Genomic DNA, 21556 nt, shown 5'->3' on the forward strand with positions numbered 1-21556 from the left:
TGCTAGATGGTGGAATAAGTACAAGATAATCGGGTCAGATACGGTCCCTATCCTACATGGGGCTTACAGTCTGAGGGGGAGTGAGAACAGGAATCTAATTCCCACTTTGTAGATGAGGAAACCGAGGCACAGAGCAGTTAAGTGACTTTCCAACCTCACGCAGCAGGCGAGGGACAGAGCCGGGACCAGAACTCAGATCTCCCGACTCCCAATCCTGTGCTCACACCCTGTCCTCCACTCTCCGACCTCGCTTCCCCAGATCCGTCTCTAGCCCCAGGGTTTAGAAGAGAAGGAGGCAGGGCATTTTCCCGAGGTGGTAACAACTCTCAGAGTGGGCAGGAAAGTTAGGGGTTATCTACCTTCCTCTCCCCTCCAGCCCCCAAATCCATCTCTGCCTGGGATGAGGTGATCGAGGTCAGCGAGGTCGGGAAATCCACCTTCAGCGTTCGAGCCTCAGCGGCCTCGAGCCAAAGTCGGCCATGGCCCAGCCAGGGGAGGAGGCCGATATAGTGAAAAGACTCTTCAGGCTGGTTCAGGAAGGACATTTGAACCTCCTGCGAGAGGAGCTGCAGACAGTCCAAGATACTCCAGACCAAGGGATGGGGACGTGGTGCCACGGGAGGACAGGGGACACTCTCCTGCACTACGCTGCCCGGCACGGGCACCGAGATATTCTGGCTTACCTGGTGGAAGTCTGGCAGATGGACATCGAGGCTCCGAACCGGGACTACAAGCGACCCCTGCACGAGGCGGCGTCCATGGGCCACCGAAGCTGCGTGCTGTTCCTGCTGGAGAGAGGGGCGGCTGTCGACTCTCTGAAGAAGGCAGACTGGTGGGTAAGGGAACCGTTTCCCGTCAGTCAACAGTATTTATCGAGCATGGACTTGGGCCAGAGCACTGTACTAAGGGCTTAGGAGAGCGTAAGAAAGTTAGGAGACATGGCCCCAGTCCTCAAGGAGATGATAATCTAGTGGGGGAGATATTAAAAATAAACTACAGGTAGGGAAAGCAACAGTTTAAATCCCGATGGTGGAGGTGGAGTGAGTATCTAAGTGCTTAGAGAGGACTGTCTCAAGTGCATGCGTGGGTGACAGAGCAGGGAGGATGGAGGAGTAGGGAGATGAGAGATTAGTCAGGGAGGGCTTCCTGAAAGAAGTGTGATTTTAGTAGGGCTCTGAAAATGCAGGGGAGAGTTCCAGGCCACAGGAAAGATGTGGGCAAGAGGTCGACGGTGAGCGAGACATCAGTGAATCAATCCCGTTAAGCGCTTACCCTATGCAGAGCACTATAATAAGTGCTTGGGAGAGTAAAATACAAAAGAGTTGGTAGACACATTCCCTACCCCCAACGAGCTTACAGTTTAGAGGACGTACAAAATTATTTACAAATAGTGGGAGCAGTAGAATGAGATCTGCTAAATGGAGTGACTATGCTAGGCTGAAACAGCAGAATAAAAATTTGAGTGTACAATTCAAAATACGTCGATCCATCAGTGCTGAAAATGGGTATCAATACACAAGCCCTGAGCACAACTGTTGTGTTATGGCCTGGCAGGGAACTTGCATACCAGCTCTTTTTTATTGTACTCTCCCAAGCGCTTAGTACAATGTTCAACACCGTAAGCGCTCAGTAAATAATAATAATGATTTTACTCGTTAAGGACTTACTCTGTGCCAAGCACTGTTTTAAGCACTGGGGGAGATACAAGGTAATCAGGTTGTCCCACGTGGGGCTCACAGTCTTAATCTCCATTTTACAAATGAGGTAACTGAGGCCCAGAGAAGTCAAGTGACTTGCCCCGAGCCACGCAGTCGATAAGTGGCGGAACCAGGATTAGAACCCACAACCTCTGACTCCCAAGCCCCTGCTCTTTCCACTAAGCCACGCTGCTTCTTTATATTCACTCTGTAAATTCCAGTGATTGATTGAATGATTGGCTCTAGGACTCCGCTGATGATGGCCTGCACAAGGAAAGACCTGGAGGTGATCAGAGAGCTGGTGGAGCACGGGGCCAACCCTCTGCTGAAGAACAAAGATGGTTGGAACAGTTTCCACATCGCCAGCCGGGAGGGGGATCCCCGGATCCTAGAGTACTTGCTCACTATCTCTCCAAGCGTCTGGCAGACAGAAAGCAAAATCCAAAGGACGCCTCTGCACACCGCAGGTACGAACTTTCACCTCTCGGTCACTGGGTGTCAACTGGAATATCCAGTAAGGCTATGGACACCTTCAGTAAAACCCAACCAGCAAGGAGCTATGAAGGGAAGGAGTTGCGGGGGTGGGGTGGAGTGGGCTGGAGGAATGATGATAATAATAATGACGATAAACTTTATTAATCAATCAGTGGTATTTAGCGGGCGCTTACTACGTGCAGAGCACATGGAAGGGTACCATGCAACAGAATTGGCAGACGCGTTCCCTGCCCTTACTGAGTTTAAAGTCTTGAGGAGGAGACAGACATTAATATGAATAAATAGATAATTTATAATATGTAGTTTAAAGATATGTACATAAGCGATGTGGGGTTGGGGGGAGGGTGAATATCAAATATCCCAAAACGACAGATCCAAGTGCAGAGACAATACAGCAGGGAGACCAAGCTGGCGAAAAGAGAGCTTAATCGGGGGAGCCCTCTTGGAGGAGATGTGACCTCACTATATGCCAATACAGCTAAGTGTTACAAAAGAATAATTTTATAAGCAGAAGTACAAAAGAAGCAGATCGGACACAATCCCTGGCCCAAACGGGATTGACAGTCGTAAAGGGAGAGAGAACACGTGTTTTATCCCCATTTTACAGATGAGGAAGCTGAGGCACTGGAGCATTTAAGTGACTTGCCCAAAGTCAGACAGCAGCCAAGTGGCAGAGCTGGGACTAGAACCTAGGTCTCCTAACTCCCAGACCCACGCTTTTTCTGCTAGAATGGGATGGGGATTCTTGGGCATTTTGTCATTCAGTGAATAATATGGAATTTGAATGCAAAACTTGTGCCAGTAAGTACCTTCTGTCCAGTCTAAATGAGCTGGGGGCTGATGATCCAAGGTGGGTGTATCCAAGACTTCTTTGCTTCTCCTGTTTCTTGCTCCTGCCACTTTAACACTCCCAATCGAAAGTGTGTGTGTGGCGAGGGGGAGAGAGGGGTTGGGGGTGGGGTGGGGGGGAAGGAAGCACAAACCCAACAGTTCACTAATTGTCGACCAAATCACCACATTTTTCTTAGCCTATCCTCCCCCAGAGGTGTACTGACATTGTGATAGATAAAATCAACATCCTGTGTCACTGTCCTGGCACAAACGGTTAAACGCCCCCCAGGACGAGTGGGTTCCAGGCCCTTTGGGTCAGTCCCAAAGGGTGGGGGTGGAGAGTGGATGGCTTGAGAGCTGGTACGTTTTCTGGAAGAAGTGATGGTGGAAACACTTGCAAGTTCTCATTTCTGGTTCGTTCTCTCTCTCTCAGCAATGCACGGCTGTTTAGAGGCAGTAGAGGTGCTTCTCAAGAGGTAAGCAAACTTCCTCCGGTTGTTCTCTCTGCAACTAGCCCCAGTCTGTCTAGAGTCTTGTAGCGCCAACACTCCCAGCCTCTGACATTTCTACCTCGGTTTCCCTGCCCCAGGAGGCAAGAGGGTTTGCCCCTGGGGCAGAGGGCTAAAACGTCGTTCGTGTGCCAGCCCTCCCCAGTCCATCGATTGCCGGCACGGTCCTATCCCCAGGGCCAGCGTTGACTCTTAAAAACTAGTGGAAAGGTTCAGGAGCCCTCTCGAAGGAGTCACACTGTGGACCTCAATCAGTCGTATTTATTGAGAGCTTACTATGTGCAGAACACTGTGTTTAGGAGAGTATAGTATAACAGAGTTGGTAGACACATTCCCTGCCCTCTTCACCCCTCCGCATTTCGAGCCCTGATTGAACCTGAGTATTACAGTCATTGAGTATGGTGCTGGGTTCCCTTACTGTACTGTTTATTAAGCGCTCACTAGCTAGGTATCGAACATCGTGCTGAGCCCTGGTGGATAGAAGATTGTCTCATCAGACCTAGTTCCTGTCCACATGATCTAAGAAATCTGCATTCCTGAGGCCATAAGTGAATTGAATTTACACTCTTTGCTATTTGTGAAGCTGGAGACTTTGCATGTGCACAGTGTGCTAGGACTGTGGGCCCTACGTTGGCCATAATGTGGCTTGGACTGTGGGGTCCCCCATTGGCCATATCATCCCTTTGGCCACTTGGTAATCTCCCCACCCTCAACCTCACAGTACTTTTATTTTTCATTTCTTAATGGTATCTGTTAAGTGCTTACTATGTGCTGTGCTTAAATACTATGTATTTATTAGTGCTGGGATAAACCCAAGTCAATATCTACTTACACGTACTTACGTACATAGTAATTTATATTAATGTCTGTCTCCCCCCTAGATTGTAAGCTTGATGAGGGCAGAGAACGTGTCTACCAACTCTTTTATACCGTATTCTCTCAAGTGCTGAGTACAGTGCTCTGCACACAGTACGTGCTCAGTAAAAACCATTGATTGATGGCCATTGGTTTTATCCACACATGCATGCTTTCATAAGTGAATTTCACCAGCAGTAACATTTTCTAATACGAGGGGCAATGCCGCTTAGGTGGTTTAGACAATGGGCAGGCTGGTTACTGACAAAAAGCTTTAATGGGTTATGCATTTTTTTCTATATTGATAAAAATGAGTGCTTTGGGTAATTTTCAAAATTTTCTGAGTGGTGAATTTTGGTTAAGGCACTGAACCACACAGGGTGAATTCTGGTTAAAAGGCCACCAAGGGTGAATTTTTTTCTCTGCATTCAGAGCCACTGCAGGTAAAATATATAAATCTTGGACAGTAGTTTTGCATCCTACAAGAAGGTCAGAAATGACTGGAATTTCCGCCCTGTTTAGCGGACAGTTAACGGGCACCTAACAGTGAATTGGTTATCAGAAGCAAACAGATCAGCCCGTAACTGGTGGTAGGAGTTGAAAGAAACCCAAGATTTAAAAAGATTTGAGGGTGGAAGTCGCTGTTTTCTCAATGCTGTTTTTTCCGACTTGGGCTTCAGGTGCCGATATGAACCCGACTCCAAGGATAAGTGTGGCGTTACTCCCTTTATGGATGCAATCCAGGGAGGCCACGTGACCACAGCCCAGATACTTCTGGAAAAGCACAAGGTACGGAATACTGTGTGCCTGTTTAAGCCAGCCTCACGGACCCCTAAGGGAAAACAGTTAGCCAATCAATCAGTCGTATTTATCGAGCGCTTACTGAACATTGTACTAAGGGTTTGGGAGAGTATAGTATAACAGAGTTGGTAGTCATGTTCCCTGACCCAGTGAGTTTACAGTACTACAGAGGACGTTAATATAAATAAATTATGGATGTGTACGAAAGTGTCGTAGGGCTGAGGGAGGGGTGAATAAAGGGTGCAAATCCGAGTGCAAGGGTAACGCGGAAGGGAGAGGGAGAAGAGGAAATGAGGGATTAGTCGGGGAAGGCCTCTTGGGGGAGTTGTGCTTTTCCTAAGGCTTTGAAGGTGGGGAAGAGTGATCACCTATCCGCTAATGACAGTGGCAGGACGTGGGTTGACGACGAGATAGATGAGCTCGGGGTAGAGCGAGTAGGTTGGCATTACGAGAGCGAAGCGTGCGGCCTGGGTTGTAGCAGGAAATCAGGGAGGTAAGGTAGGAGGGGGCGAGGCGATTGAGTGCTTTCAAGCCGATGGGAAGAAGGTTCTGTTTGGTGCAGAAGGGGATGGGCAAACCACTGGAGGTTCTTGAGGAGTGGGGAAACACGGGCCCAGTGGTTTTGTAGAAAAATAATCTGGGCAGCAGAGCTTGGAGAGAGGAGAAATGGGAGACAGGGAGGTCTGCATGGAGGCTGATGTAGTAATTATGGTGGGAAAAAATATGGCCTTGGATTAACATGGTTATGTTTGGAGAGAGAGCAAAGGGCAGTCTCAGAGCACTCCAGCTAACCAAGTGAATCCATCCTGGGCAGGAAGAAATACAAGGCCAGAGCCTTGGGTCATCTCCACAGCTGTGTTGCTGTATGGTCCTGAGGAAAATTACAGCTCCTCTGTGCCTCAGTTTCCCCATTTGTTAAAGGTGTCGGGGGTGTTGTTGGAGCTTTTTTTTGGTAATTGGCAGATTATATCACAAAGATCAAGAAATCCACAGATAACTCCAAAACCTTTCCTTTGCTACAAAATGGGCCCCTCAACAGAGAATTGATTGTACCATGTGATACTGTTCTAAAGCAAAAAGCTCCAGTCCACCAACCAATCAATCTCTGATATTTATTGAGCATCCACTGAATAATAAGAGCTTGGGAGAATGCATCGGAAGCAGACCCATGATCCCTGCCCTCAAGGAGCTTATGGTCTAATGAGATAAGCAGCAGCATGGCTTAGTGGATAGAGCATGGGCCTGGGAAGCAGAAGGCCCTGAGTTCTAATTCTGACTCCTCCACATGTCTGCTGTTTGACCTTGGGTGAGTCACTTCACTTCTCTGTGCTTCAGTTCCTTCATCTGTAAAATGGGGATAAGAGTGTGACCCCTGTTTGGGACAGGGACTGTACCAGTTCCTGACACATAGTAAGTAGAGAAGCAGCGTGGGTCAGTGGAAAGAGTCTGGGCTTGGGAGTCAGAGGTCATGGGTTTGAATCCTGGATCTGCCACTTGTCAGCTGTGTGACTGTGGGCAAGTCACTTAATTTCTCTGTGCCTCAGATACCTCATCTGTAAAATGGGGGTTAACTGTGAACCTCATGGGGGACAACCTGATTACCCTGTATCTACACCAGCACTTAGAACAGTGCTCTGCACATAGTAAACGTTTAACAAATACCAACATTATTATTATTAAGTGCTTAATAAGTACCATAATTGTTAATTATTATTACAAAAAATGTGTAGAGATTGTGGGAGCGGAAGGAGGAACAAACTGGCCATCTTTCCTCCCTCAATCCTGCCTCTTTCCTTCCCTTCCTTACCTCTGTTGGTCCCCTTCCTCCCTCCCTCCCTTCCTGGGCCCCCTCCGGCCAGGCTTGCTGTACAGCCAAGGACCTCCTGGGCGCTCAGCCTCTGCATCGCGCCGCGGTCACCGGGCAGGACGCCGCCATTCGCTTCCTGGTCTCCGACCTCGGCATCGGAATCGACGAGAGGGCAACATCCACACAACACACGGCGCTGCACTACGCAGCTAAGGTTGGTTCGCTCTGGGGCTGGCCTCCTGGCTGCCTCGCTAGGTGGCTGCTGAATAGTAATGATCTAATTTGCTAAGTGCTTTGCTCCCGGGTGAGCTTCATTTCCCCCAAGTTATGAGACCTTGGGTTTTATTAAGTGGTAAATACATGTGTCCCAGCTAGAATATCATCTGGAGCAGATTGTGCCTCCTGATTTCCCAGGTGTAATGCAAAGGCCACTGGCAGAATCTAACTCTGGCAGGTTGTTCAGTGGGTTTAAGGTCACTGCTCGCTCCGATCAAAGAAAACTGGGTATAGTCACTTCTCCTGTGACGTGGAGGTTATATTTTTGAAGAGCGCATTCCTTGTGAACACACACACAACCATTTCTTCCATGATCACATTCTAGTCAGACAGGCCCATTGTCGTTTAGAGCGTTTCCCTCATTCTGTGGTAGCGTTCTATCCAAACTGCATGAGGAATACAAGCTAATCAAGTGGGACACAATCCACGTCCCAGTTGGGGCTCACAGTCTTAATCGCTGTTATACAGATGAGATAACTGAGGCACAGAGAAGTGAGGTTCCTTGCCCAAGGTCACACAGCGGACAAGTGTCAGAGCTGGGATTGGAACCCAGGATCTTCTGACTCCCTGGCCTATGCTCTGTCCATTAGGCCTTGCTGCTTCTCCTGCTCACTGGTACAAGCTTGGTAATGAACCTTGCAGGCCTAGTCTGGTTCACGTTCTAGTCTTGTGCTTACCTGGTGATTTTTGTCAGGATTCAAGGATTGAAACTCAGGGATTTGGGGGGTGTAAATAAAATCTGCTTTACTAATTGTCTGTGCCCGAACAGTAGATGCATGCAAGTGTTCTTTTAGGGATTGCAGTGTTTTGCCCAATAGTGTAACAAATGCATTTAAACACAGGAGGGCCAAGCGAGCACAGTCCAGACTCTCTTATCCCTGGGGGCTGAACTCCGGTCTAAAGATGGAAAAAATCGATCAGGTAAGCCCTGGTTTTTCCTAAATCCAATAGCTTGCAAAATAGCAGTAAACGGACTTTGGATTTTACAGTCTGGCTTTCCTTATTAAACCTGCTATTTGCCAAGCAGTACTGTTGCAAGGAAAATAGTAACTGCTAAAATATCATTAACCATCAAATTAGTGAAAATAATGCAAATTCTAACTTTTTAGATAATGTTTGATGGAAATGGTGACTCTGGCCTGGTGGTTCTAGCCCCTAAGGGGTGTTTGGGTTCAGTGAGTTTATGAGGTGTTTCTCAATCGGGGGTGTAATACGGGCCAGTAAATGAGGCGACATTCCGGGAGAAGAGTGTGTGTGCGCCGAATAAGGACCAGAATCGGCTTTTGCTTAGATTACGGGATGCCGATCGCTTTTGCTTAGATTACAGGATACCATCCGGACACTCGTCCCAGGGGCAGAAATATCTACCTCTGGCTCTGTGGGTGGTGCCAGTCGGTCCAAACTGAACCGAAGATCACTGATGGGAAAATGGTTAAGAAAATGATATGTGCTCCACAGATCCGAGGGAAAACTGTGTAAGACTTTGTTTCCACACTTTCCTCCTTCGCTTTATCTGGGCACAACTCCAAACTGGAAACAGTGCCAAGAGAATCCCACAGGACAAATGGTAGAGTCATTTTGTGTTTTACTGGACGTTGCACTTATGGCAAATATTGTTTGAGACTTGTCAGTGTGTGCTGGAGAAATGTGAAAGTTATCAAGCTAATTTTGCGAAAATACGGAAAATATGGATTAATATACACAAGAAACTTTAAAATGTGTCCTTACTTTCACTTGTAAATTGATATTTTAATTTCTTCTCTACAGTGAAGAAAAAAGTGAGCAACAGTGTACTTCAGGATAATGGGAAGCAGGGTGATTTAGTGGTTAAATCACAGGCCTGGGAGTCAGAGGACCTGAGTTCTAACCCGGGCTCTGCCACTTGGCTGCTGTGTGACCTTAGGCGAGCCTCTTGACCTGTCTGTGCATGTTTCCTCAACTGTGAAATCAGTCAGTGGTATAAGCGCTTAACAAATACGATCATTATCATTGTTGAGTGCTTACTATGTGCAGAGCACTGTATTATGTGCATGAGAGAGTACAGTACAACAGAATTAGAGATCTGTTCCCCACCCATAATGAGATGATAAGGTCATGGGGATTCAACATTTGTTCTCCCCCCTACTTAGACTGTGAGCCCCATGTGGGACATGGCCTGTATCCAGCCTGATTATTTTGGTATAGTAATGACGGTATTTGTTAAGCGCTTACTATGTGCCGAGCACTGTTCTACCCTACTGCTCAGAACAGTGGTTGGCACATAGTATGTGCTTAACAGACACCATAAAAAAAAAGGCATTGACTTTAGTTAGAGAAGCAGTGTGGCTTACTGGAAAGGGCACGGGCTTAGGAATGAGAGGTCCTGGGTTCTAATCCCCGCTGTGCCACTTGTCAGCAGTGTGACTTTGGGCAAGTCACTTAACGCCTCTGTGCCTCGGTTACCTCCTCTGTAAAAGGGGGATAAAGACTGTGAGCCCCAGGTGGGACAAACTGATTACCTTCTGTCTCCCCCAGCGCTTACAACAGTGCTTGACACATAGTAAGCGCTCAATAAATACTATTGAATGAATGAATAGTAAGCGCTAAACAAATACTCTAATTATTAATTGGGCTACAACTATGCTGCAGGCACCATCTGGTGGGGTAAAATTGAACTGCAGGGCCCTATTCCATTCCGTTCAATCGTATTTATTGAGCGCTTAATGTGTGCAGAGCACTGTACTAAGCGCTTGGAATGTACAATTCGGCAACAGATAGAGACAATCCCTGCTATGGACTTTGGAACCATATGGTGGAAAACTAATGCAACAGTATTCTCCAATGGTCCAAAGGGTCATTTTGTGAAACGACCTTTGAAACGCCTGCCTTAATTGTCACTTTGAGTTCCAAGTCAAATGCACCAAGCTTGTAATGATCTCCTTTGTTAAGTCAGCAGTTAGCAGAGAAGCAGCCTGGTTTAGTGGATAGATCACGGGTCTGGGAGTCAGAAGGACCTGGGTTTTAATCCCAATTCCACCTCATGTCTGCTGTGTGACCTTGGGCAAGTCGCTTCACTTCTCTGGGCTTCCCCGGCCTGTGCTCTTTATTAGACCACACTGCTGCTTTCTCCTCCTGCCAAAACTGAGGTAACTTCCTCGATAATTTGCCTTGGATTTTCCTACCAAATTCTTCGATGACACCATGGAATCGATGTATCTTAGTTTCCAGTTTCTTAGGTTAATCTTATCTTTGCAGATTCATCAGTAGAAGGATAATGAGCTGATCCATGGGCACCAGCCTCAGGAATTTTGCAAGATCATTTCCAAGATCCAAGACATTAAAACGTTCCTAATAGTCCTCCTAGAGGCCTGAGGGTTAAGCATTCTAGTCCAATTTCTACCTCAACTCACCATGGCCTTGACGGTCGCCTAATTGGTCGGTGATTCTCGTCTTAACCGTAAAATTCCTCAGCGGGTAAGGAGAAAAGAGTTCCCTTGCAGCATTTTGAAAACCTGGTAGGGAGAGAGATAATTGAGGGATAACAGAATGGGTCGCTGGCTGTGATTTGGTTGTGCAGATTTAAAGCGGGGATGGGGGTGGTCCCAGGCCACCCGAGGGACCGGGTAGAAAGTTCACAGTGCTCTGTCTCCCCTCAGCCCTTCACCTAGCCTGTGCGGGTCAGCACATGGCCTGCGTGGAGACTCTGCTCCGGGCCGGACTGCAGGATGCTCCAGACAGCACCGGGACGTGGGCCTGGCAGCTCGCAAAGAAACCTGAAGTCCTCCAGCTCTTCAAGGAAACGAGTGACATGATGTAAAGACCACCAACATGGGGGCAGCTTCCAGCCTCCTCCCTATTTTTCTGTTGTTTCCAGACCCAAGGTGGATATAAGCAAACAGCTAGTCAATCGATGGTATTTAGTGAATACTTAGTGGGTGCAGTGCACTCTACTAGGCACTTAGGAGAATAAGGTACAACAGTCAATAGACCCGTAGGCTGCCCACAAGGAGCTTACAGTCATCAGAATAACTTTAAATCCTTATCTAAATTAACTGTGCCTCACTTTAGTCACTGGGAAGCACTGGAGGAAAGAAACTTTGGCCCTACTCCAGTATTCCTGAAAGAGGAATTCTGAGAAATTCCCCTTCCGACTGGGCCAGAAGTTTCTTCTTAGTAGTAGCAGAGGTAATAGTATATATTAAGCAGTTACTAGGTGTCAAGCACTGGTAAAAAGTAGATGAATTAAAATTAGATAAAGTCCCTGGCTCTTAAGAATTAGGGGAGTTGGGGGGAAGGTTGGTGACAGACACACAAGGAAGCAGCATGGCCTAGTGGAAAGAGCACGAGCCTGGAAGTCAGAGGACCTGGGTTTTAATCCTGGCTCTGCCACTTGTCTGCCGGGTGACCTCGGGCAAGTCATTTAACTTCTTTGTGCCTCAGTTCCCTCACCTGTAAAATGAGGATTAAGACCGTGAGTCCATGTGGCACATGGATGGTGTCCAACCTGATTATCCTGTAGCTACCCCAGAGCTTAGTGCAGTGTCTGGCACATAGTAAGCGCTTAACCGATGCCAATATAAAATAGAGAAAAATGAAACAAAAAAGGCAGAGAACAATATAAAAAGACAAAGGCAGGGATACATACCAGGCAGTCACATCTTCATGCCCTTTGCCACCCAGGCAGTGGTGTCCAGAATCCATCCAACGGTCACTTCCTCAAGAACCCCGAAGTTCTAAAATTTCAGAAGGCCCCCTTGGGCTGCCATTTCATCCCCGTCCTTCTGCAATGGGCCCCGAGATAAGAAGAATAGTGGTCACAAGGTGCCTTTCTCCTTTACTCTTGGGTAGAGTGATCCTAATCTCATCTCTCGGTCTTCTGGGTCTCCTCCCCTGCATCTCTCACAATGCCCGTGTGAGGTGGAAGTATCCCTAAAGCCCTGGAATCGACGACTCCTAGAAAGGTGAGGTAGAAATATTTCACACTCTTGGTACAACAGGTGATCATTCTGAAAATCCCAAATCATCGCATGGCAGCTCATGGCCTTAGTTCCTGGCTAATCATTCAAGTGGGATGATAAAACTCGGTGAGTCAGTCAGTCTCTGATTCTCATTATTATTTATTAATGTCTTTGGGTAATGGTGGCATACAGAATTGTACATTGACCCACTCCTCTGAAGCTGAATCCGTTTCAGTCCATCAATAGTCTTTGACGGTCTACTGTGTTTAGAACACATGCTCCCACCTTGCCTTCCTGTGGCAGGAAGGTCGGAAGCAGCGGCGACATGAGGCCTCCACAGAATCTTGAGCCTTGGGTCAGCTGTGGTGGCTGCTATGGCTGCGGTGGCGGTCACTGTGGCTTGGCAGGTTGTGGTGTTGGACTGTGAGCCACAGAGACCTACAGAGCCACAGGACCCCCCACCATATTTGTTTTTACCTCAAAGTGTATCTGTCCTTGTCTTACATTGTTTTGGGGTTTTTATTTATTTCCTCTCTCCTTATGAGTCTCACCAGCTCCCTTTTCTCCCTTTTACACTTAGATTGTAAAGCCCCTTGAGGGCCAGGGAGAATATTTAATTTCTACCAGTGTACTCTTTCCTAGTGTCTAGTACAGTGCTTTGTGCCCATGAGCGCTTAGTAAATACTACTATATTACTCTAATCAGTCATATTTCATTCAATAGTATTTATTGAGCGCTTACTATGTGCAGAGCATTGTACTAAGCACTTAGAATGTACAATTCGGCAACAGATAGAGACCATCTCTGCCCACTGATGGGCTTACAGTCTAATTGGGGGAGACAGACGGACAAAAACAAGACAATCACGATAAATAGAATCAAGGGGATGTACACCTCATTAACAAAAATAAATAGGGTAATAAAAATATATACAAATGAGCACAGTGCGGAGGGGACGGGAGAGGGGGAGGAGCAGAGGGAAAGGGGGCTTAGCTGAGGGGAGGTGAAGAGGGAGCAGAGTGGGATCAGAGGGAAAAGGGAAGTTATCGGGGGCTTACAGAGCAGAGCACTTCCTAAGTGCTTGAGAGAGTACGATATACCAGAATTGGTAGACGTTCCCTGCCCACAATGAGCTTACAGTCTTGAGGGGGAGACAGACATTAATAGAAATAACGATGAGTTCAGCATCACCCCCAGGAAATGGTTTGAGCTGACCAGTCCAGACCACTCTCCTTGTACCCTCTTACCTTTTCCAAGGAAGTTAATCAACTTTTCAATGAGCACAGTCCAGAGCGCACCCCTCAACGTACTTTCCTAGAAGATAATTGCCGAGACCGGCCAACTTGCATTTACAGGCATGAGTGGGATTCATCTAACATCTAATAATTCATCTATTCATCAGCCTAAACAGAAATGCAGGAGGAGCCTCAAACAAGCAATCTTTCATTCATTCAGTCGTATTTATTGAGCGCTTACTGTGTGTAGAGCACTGTACTGAGCACTTGGGAAAGTGCATACAACAATAATCCGTGACATTCCCTGCCCACAGCAAGCTCACAGTCTGCAGGGGGGAGACCATTCCTGTCTGTCTATTTGGGCCAACCCTTCTCTTTAACCCCAAAAGTCCAAATTCTCCAACTGGCTTGTTTAATTCCAAGAATGCTGAAGCCTGGGCTCTTGGTGACTTTTGATTGTGAGATCTAAGCCCTTCTGTTCTCACCACCTCCGTAACACTTGTGTACATGCCTTGCACAGCCTATTACCTAAGCACGAACTCAGGTACATGTCCACTTTCCATGTGTACTATTTTCTGTGTGGGTATCTGTTTCCCTTCGATAGAATGTAAACTCCTTGAGGGCGGGGATCATGTCCACTAATTTGACTGCATTATCCGGACAGTGCTCTGCATCCTATAGGTGCTCAAATACTGTTGAGATTGATTGGGAGAGGTAAAGATGGGTGAACACAAGAGGGTTTGCCGCTCTTCTTCAAAAATAGAAAAGCAAGTAGAAAGGGAAAACAATACTCAGGTGATCAGTGTCCCCCCTAACAATAAACACGTTCTCAGATGGTGGTCTGAGGTTTACAGTAAAAACTCAACTAGAATGAGCCCACCTTGGGCTAATCCAGATATGAAAATATTCTGGATAATTGAATTTTTCTATGTTAATAATGTTGGTATTTGTTAAGCGCTTACTATGTGCCGAGCACTGTTCTAAGCGCTGGGGTAGACACAGGGGAATCGGGTTGTCCCACTTGGGGCTCACAGTCTTAATCCCCATTTTACAGATGAGGTAACTGAGGCACAGAGAAGTTAAGTGACTTGCCCAAAGTCACACAGCAGACAAGTGGCCGAGCCAGGATTCGAACCCATGAACTCTGACTCCAAAGCCCGTGCTCTTTCCACTGAGCCACGCTGCTTCTATGTCTATCTCTATTACTAATCATCTACAAATTTAGTACATTTTAATGCCCTACCCATAATAAGCTAAGAAAGTTAAAGAATAGGACTATAATGCAGGACACTTACCTTACATATTCCATACCGCAATGTCCATTTTAGGTCGGCAACAGATGGTATCCAGCATAAATATGTTTTTTTCATCAGTTTTTCTTCCCCAGGTTCAGAACTCTAGCAGGTAATGCCCAGTTCTGTAAGAAAAGCATAGTTATCACAGAAAGACCCGTTTAAGCTAAATAGATATTCAATGTGTTCAGTACATATGAGAATTATTTCTGATTGTAATTTTGATTACAGTTTTGTCCTGATGAATAATATATTGTAAAGGTCAGTCAAACTCAGATAAAAGTAGACAGAGTTTGAACTTGTGCATTAATCCATGTCCTTTAAGAAGGAAAAAAAAATTTGAACCATGCTCTGAAAATTAAAGGTTTAAAAGATGTCAGTAAATGAACATGGAGGAGTTGTTTTTTTTAAAAAACATTTTAAAAGTCTTTCTGTGCTGTCTTGGGAATTTAAATAATAGCATTGAACAAGGACAAGAAAACTGGGAAGCAAAACTGATTTAAAAATAGAAAGCAGATAGATTCTCACTCCCGTTTAGGTTGAAAGTCCCATGTGGTACAGGCATAGGGTCTGATATGATTATTAATGGCCTGTAGCAAGCACTTAATAAATGACACTGAAATAATAATACCATTAAAAATAAAACGGACTGGTCTGATTTCACCCCTCTTCAAGCTGATTTCTGGGAGGCATACAAATTAAGACCATGGAGATACCAATCCAAATGATAAGCTTTTCTCGTTTGTGACAATTTGAGACATTAGCTGAAAATCCAGAGAAGACAAGTTTTCCTTATGCGTGACATGAGCCTTTTACATATCACTGCGGACATCCAGCTGATGAAAACAAACCCTACATTTCCTTGTTGCCTGTTTTGGAGCATATTTGCCGTCGGTTCTACCGAGAGAACATATTTATTAGTATCTCAAAGCCCATGCTGGCTACCTGCCCCTGCTGTCCTGAGAAATAGTTATCAATCAATCAATGGTATTTATTGACTACTTACTGTCTGCACAGCACTGTACTAAATACTTGGGAGAGTACAGTGTAATCATATAACGGACGCATTCAGTTTGCGTTGCTCTATCCTAGAGATCCAGATGTTCAGAGGGGTGACAGGTACTGATATTAGGTGACCATCACTGCCCCATTCAACTGATATGTTCTTTCTTTTGGTTTCGGGAAGTGAGCATTAGTTCTGACCAAGCCAGATCTCTGGATTCCGATTCCAGTTCCCCGAATGTAATCGGAAGGAAAACGCAGGAACTCCCTGATCTTTTTACCATGGGATTAAGCGTCCCGCATGGCTTCTACTAACCTCTGGGCCACTCGCCGGCTTTCACAACCTCCTACGCTCGGGCCTGGGCAGAGAGCGTTCACTGCTTAATAACTGGATTCATTTTGCCTTTCAAATGTCTGGCCGACACGACAGTGGGTGGCTAATGATAACAGAAAACAAAACTGCCACATTTTCCGTTGCTTTGCTTTTTGCGTTTCAGCTTAGGTTTTTTTTCTTTTTTTTTCCTCCTCCCTGACAAACAGGAACTTGCCAGGGAGGCTGAGTGGCAGATGGCCAGCCAGCCGACCCCTCAGATAATGACAGCAAACATCTGTGGCGATCATCCTCTTCATTGTTCGGTTAGCTATCCGCGAACCGGTGGGTCCTGAGTTGCAAGCAGCTTTTTCGAGCTTTCACATTTTCCTGACCTTCGGCTCCTCGCCCCACCCTCCCCTGGCCCCACCCTAGGGCCCAGATTTGGGACAGGGAAGTGAAGACTTGGAATCAGTGTCAGAAATGTGACCCTAAAACTCTCACCCCCTTAAAGGAAGTTGCATTTCCAGTCAGTCGTATTCACTGAGTGCTTACTGTGTGCAGGGCACTGTACTAAGTACTTGGGAGAATACGATATAACAGAATAACATACACATTCCCTGCCCACAACGAGCTTACAGTCTAGAGGGGGAGACAGACATTAATGTAAATAAATGTCAGATATGTACCTAAGTGCTGTGGGGCTGGGGAAGCAGGGGGATGAATAAAAGGAGCACATCAGGTGACACAGAAGGGAGTGGGAAAAGAGGAAAGGAGGGCTTAGTCAGGGAAGGCCTCGTGGAGGAGATGTACCTTCAATAAGGCTTTGAAGCGGGGGAGAATAATTGTCTGTTGAATATGAGGAGGGAGGGCATTCCAGGCCCGGGACGGGACGTGGGCAAAAGGCCGATGGTGAGATAGACGAAATCGAGGTACTGTGAGAAGGTTAGCATTAGAGGAGCGAAGTGTGCGGTCTGGGTTGTAGTAGGATAGAAGCGAGGTGGAGTAGGAGGGCGTAAGATGGTTGACTGCTTTAAAGCCAAGTAACTGCAGCTCCGCCTTTGAGAGGACCACCAAAAAAATTGAACTGGTCATAAAAAGAGTTCACATGGTCACCCTCTTCCCAAGGCCAGTTAGCATTCTGTGAAAGAACAGCCCATTTCGTTCCCCTCCTCTCTCTCTCTGCCCTCTGTGGGTTCAACTTGTCCTGTGGAGCCCAGCCTGGTCTGTTTGCTATCCTCTTTCTTCCTTCTCTGCTCTGCTGCTGCCAACCCCACCATAACTACAGCTACCTTAATCTGTGAGGAGGAGCTTCTCCCTACCCCATCACTTCCCCAATCCACATCCTGGTGGCATGGGATTGGCCCCTGAAATGAGCACCTAGGTATGATACAGGGCCGTGTCAAATGCCAGCGTGAGCTAGCAAGTTCTCGTCACTTTTAAAAGCAAAATTGCAGTCCTTGATCTCAGTGTGCGGATGAAGGAAAGCTTCAAAGTAGGAGGAGGAGGAGTAATAGCTGTTTCTCAATCTGAGTGCAGTGTACTATCCTAATCTATTTTGGAAGTACAAAACCGAGAAATAACACATTTCCCATCCTTCAGGGGTTTACACGCTTTTTTAGAAGCAGAATGATTTAGAAAAATTTGTAATCCCTCCCCTCAATTTTTTATCTACAGCACTGTCCCTAGGGGAGGTTTATGCTGGAGCCACTGGGGTTGGGGTTACAAGGAATAAGGTGTTTCTACTTCAGCCTGCCTGCTCCTGAATTCTCGGCTTCCCTGAATTTGCAACAACCGTTACTTCAAACGGGAATACTTAATTCAAGGGGGATTTACAGAGAAATATCTGCCAATGGCTTGCTGCCATAACCTTCATCCCTTCCTTCCCACTCCTCGGTCTACACAGCAAAAGGAAGTAGGAGGTTTGGTAATTACAATTATCTAGAAAGTTTAAAAACAAAGCAAATTTTCTCCCAGTTACCCAGGAGATTATCTAGCTAAAGGAACTAATGTACAGAAGCCAGGCACAAACATCACCCCTCTTTTGCAAATAAAAGGCAATAAAATCAGGGAGGCATTTTGCCCGCTTGCTGTGTGGCTTCAGGCCAAGGCTCTTCCCCCTCCCATTCTGTGCCTTGGTTTCCTTATCTATAAAATGGGTCTGAATCTTGATTTATATGTACTGTTTCCTGCTATATCCTTCCTCCCGCTCTCACTGTATGTGCGTTTGTCTGACTCCCCCATTAAATTGTAAGCTTCTTGAGGATTGGGAACATGTGTTTGTATTTTTTATTATATTGTATCCACTGCATGGAGTAAGAAGAGAATAAAAGTCACCGGGAATGAATGTGCTTAATGGACATGGATAGATTTCTTCTCCTCATCAAGGGTTTCTGCAGAACAGAGCAGCAGCATGACCTAGTGAAAACTGCACGGCCTGGGGTCTCCCCCAATTGCTTTTCCCACTGCTTGCAGTGTGACCAGTGACAAGTCACTTAACTTTTCTGGGTCTCGGTTTTCTGAACTGTAAAACGGGGATTAAATACCAGTCCTCCCTCCTATTTAGATTGTTAGTCTCATGTAGGGCAGGGACTGCGTCTGACCTAACTTGTATCTACCCCAGCGCTTAGCTTAGTACAGTGCCTGGCACATAGTAAGCGCTTAACAAACACCATCGTCATTATTATCAGAACAGTGCTTGACACATGGTATGTGCTTACCAAATACCATAATTAACAATGAAAAGCCCTAGACAAAGGGATCAGCCTTTGAGCTGAGTGTTTTCCACAGCTGTGAACTGGGACCTGGGGTGAAGAGTCATTCCTGCCCTGGGCACGGATTACCTTCCAGAATCTCACCATCCCCACTGGGAAACCCACTCGATCGCATCAGGGGAGCAGAGGGGATCAAAAGGAGCCCGTGGTTTTGCCCGGCCCTATCTAGGCACCCAGAAATCACATCCTTTTTTTTTTTTAATCTGCTTCTCTCACAAGAGCGGGCATTTTTTCCAGTGAGCGACTTTGTTTTCTGAGATAATCTGGCGGTTGGGGCCGAAGCACAAAGATTGGCTCCGCTTGTCAGAAACACAAAGCAGTGGGAGGCGGGGGTGGAGGCTGCTCCTCAGAGCCTTTCCCTGCTGGCAAATAAAAACAAATGGGAATCGCCAGCTGGGTCCCCCCACGATATCCAAGCCAATAGAAACTGAAGGCCTGTATTGTCCTTTATGGCGGTGAGACCTGGCCCTTACGGTCCCCCTAAGCCACATTTGGCTGCTTGTCGCCATCACCACCTATTAAAATTAAGTGGGGGAAGCAGGATCACGAACAAATCCACTGATGTCAAAGCACTGTCTAATCAATCAGTCAATTTGTTGAGCAGAGTGCTGTATTAATTAATGGCTTGGCAGAGTACAGTAGAATCAGTAGGCATGATCCCTACCCTTAAGGAGCTTGCATTTTAGTAGAGGAGTTTACAACGTAGTGCTTACTTTAGAACCGTGCTTTGCACACAGAGCTCAATAAATACGACTGAATGAACCTAGGGGACCCCCATCACATCTTCACCAGGAGGGACACGTATGGCAAATTACCAACAACAGGATGCCCAAACAGCTCTGCTATGGTGAGCTGAAATGGGGTAACCCTAAGCACAGCAGACAGAAGCAGCTCTTTGAAAGAACAATGAAGCAAAACCTCAAACCCTGGGATAAAGCGGCAGTGGATCAGTCAGCCCAGCATGCAGCAATCAAAAATGGGAAGACCATGTTGGAGTAGGGGTTTGGGGAAGATTGTGACAGGCAGAGGGAGAAGTGAAAACAGTGGTGGACCTGTTAAGTAATAGATGCAGAAGGAGCAACCTACATCCACAAGACGGAGGAGGGATTGTCAGACACGCATTAGGTTTATCAGCCAATCCCATCGTCAGTTTTGCATGGGGGTGGGCATGCATAAAGAGGTAAACTATACTAACTCTTGGAGAACTCATTTTCTCTTTACTGTGTTTCAGTTTCTCTTCTAGTCAAACCTGTAATTATTAACACCCACTTTGCCAGAGGAGCGAGGGGGATTGCCACTAGGTCAGTAATGTCCTGCAAAGTTCTTGAATGAACACAGTAAACCCGAGCTTTTCCTCCTCGAATGAGGGATGCAGTACATCAGGACTCTGTTAGGGCTGATGGCCGCCTTTTCCCCTCCACTATTCACTTCCCCAAAAGCTGGGGTTTCGTTGCTACACAATCTGCAGCCTGCAATACACCGAACCAATCTGTGGTTTCCCTTTCGACTTCACCATAAATGGGCAATTTGTGGCCAGCAGGTTCAGAGGCGACAAGGGTGGGGGTGAAAGGCACAATCTGAGGGAGCCGGCCGACCTGTAAGGCAGGAGGTCGAGTGTCTTTTGTATCTCCACTGAAGGGGACCAGAGTCTGGGGTGCTGAAGAATCCAGGCGGATTGGAAGGATGGGGATGAAATGCAGACTTGGAGAATTATCTCCAGGGAACCCCCTCGGGACTGTACCTTCATTCAGATGCCAACTGGCTGTGGACTTTTAACTTTCAAGTTTGTTCTCTGTGGGGCATAATTCCTCACTGCTTTCCAGAGACTCTTTTCACTCATCATTATTACGGTTGGTATGATTGAATGGATAGACATCAGTCAATCAATCATATTTATTCAGCACTTACTGCATGCAGTGCCGTACTAAGCGCTCGGGAGAGTACAGTATAACAGCATTGGTAGACACCTCCCCTGCCCACATGAGACATTTGGTCAAAGTAGGAAAACAGAACTAATGTGATCTTCAAAGGCCTGAATAATACGGTGAAAATATTGCCAGTCCTTCGTTCAAGTAATGTAGCTTTTACTATTTTTCTCTGGACTGGTGGAAAGAGCCTGGATTTGGGAGTCAGAAGACCCGGGTTCTTGTTTCAGCTCTGTCACTGGCCTATGATATGATCATGGGCATATCACAACTTCCCTTCAGCTTTCTCATCTGAAAGCAGGGACAAACTACCTGCTCTCCCATCCCCTAGATTTTTGCCCGTGGGGGACCGGGACTGTGTCCGATCTGATTCTTTTGCCGGCACCAACACTTTGTACAGTGCCTGGCACATTGCGAGTGTAACTGAGGATATCAGGACAATACAACCATAAATTTGATCACAAAATTCGAGCTTGAGTTTTCTATTTATTAACAGAGCTCATGAGCTAAAAACTAAAAAACTCCCAACACTTCATCTGAGAGGCAAACGAGTTCACAGGCAAGAGACAGTAAAAAGAGACCATGATAATTTTTCAGTCCAATAAAGGAAAATTAATTACTCTCCTGCAGCTGCAACCTAATCAAGACTGAATTAGGCATTTAGCTGCACAGCTGCTCTTTTTGTGAAGTTGCTCACCTTTACTAACCCAGACATTTTGTACATTCCTAAATCTTGGGTGCTTCACTCCTGGAAGGAAGCAGATGTCTGATTTAAGGTCAGTGTCAGAGGTAGTGTACAGGCTTAAGCCA

At 46.4% G+C, this 21556-nt stretch overlaps 1 protein-coding gene across 1 annotated transcript; it reads left to right on the forward strand.

Annotated features, from left to right (window-relative positions):
* The first annotated feature begins 151 nt into the window (after positions 1-151).
* ANKRD16 (ankyrin repeat domain 16) lies at positions 152-11603 on the forward strand. Its single transcript, XM_007656966.3, has 7 exons — positions 152-832; positions 1944-2164; positions 3457-3499; positions 5068-5176; positions 7048-7209; positions 8114-8192; positions 10907-11603. Exons 1-7 carry the CDS (start codon positions 480-482, stop codon positions 11065-11067), a joined length of 1128 nt encoding a protein of 375 aa, XP_007655156.2. The 5' UTR covers positions 152-479; the 3' UTR covers positions 11068-11603.
* The last annotated feature ends 9953 nt before the right edge of the window (positions 11604-21556 follow it).

The sequence above is a fragment of the Ornithorhynchus anatinus genome, chromosome 13, assembly GCF_004115215.2.
Source record: "Ornithorhynchus anatinus isolate Pmale09 chromosome 13, mOrnAna1.pri.v4, whole genome shotgun sequence".
Lineage (NCBI taxonomy): Eukaryota > Metazoa > Chordata > Mammalia > Monotremata > Ornithorhynchidae > Ornithorhynchus > Ornithorhynchus anatinus.

What these genes read in the sequence shown, in the direction of transcription:
- ANKRD16 (XM_007656966.3), top strand. Translation starts at nt 480, where the DNA reads ATGGCCCAGCCAGGGGAGGAGGCCGATATAGTGAAAAGACTCTTCAGG. An exon ending in CGCTGCACTACGCAGCTAAG is followed by an intron (nt 7,210 to 8,113) that starts GTTGGTTCGCTC and finishes ATTTAAACACAG; the next exon opens with GAGGGCCAAGCGAGCACAGT. An exon ending in AGATGGAAAAAATCGATCAG is followed by an intron (nt 8,193 to 10,906) that starts GTAAGCCCTGGT and finishes GTCTCCCCTCAG; the next exon opens with CCCTTCACCTAGCCTGTGCG.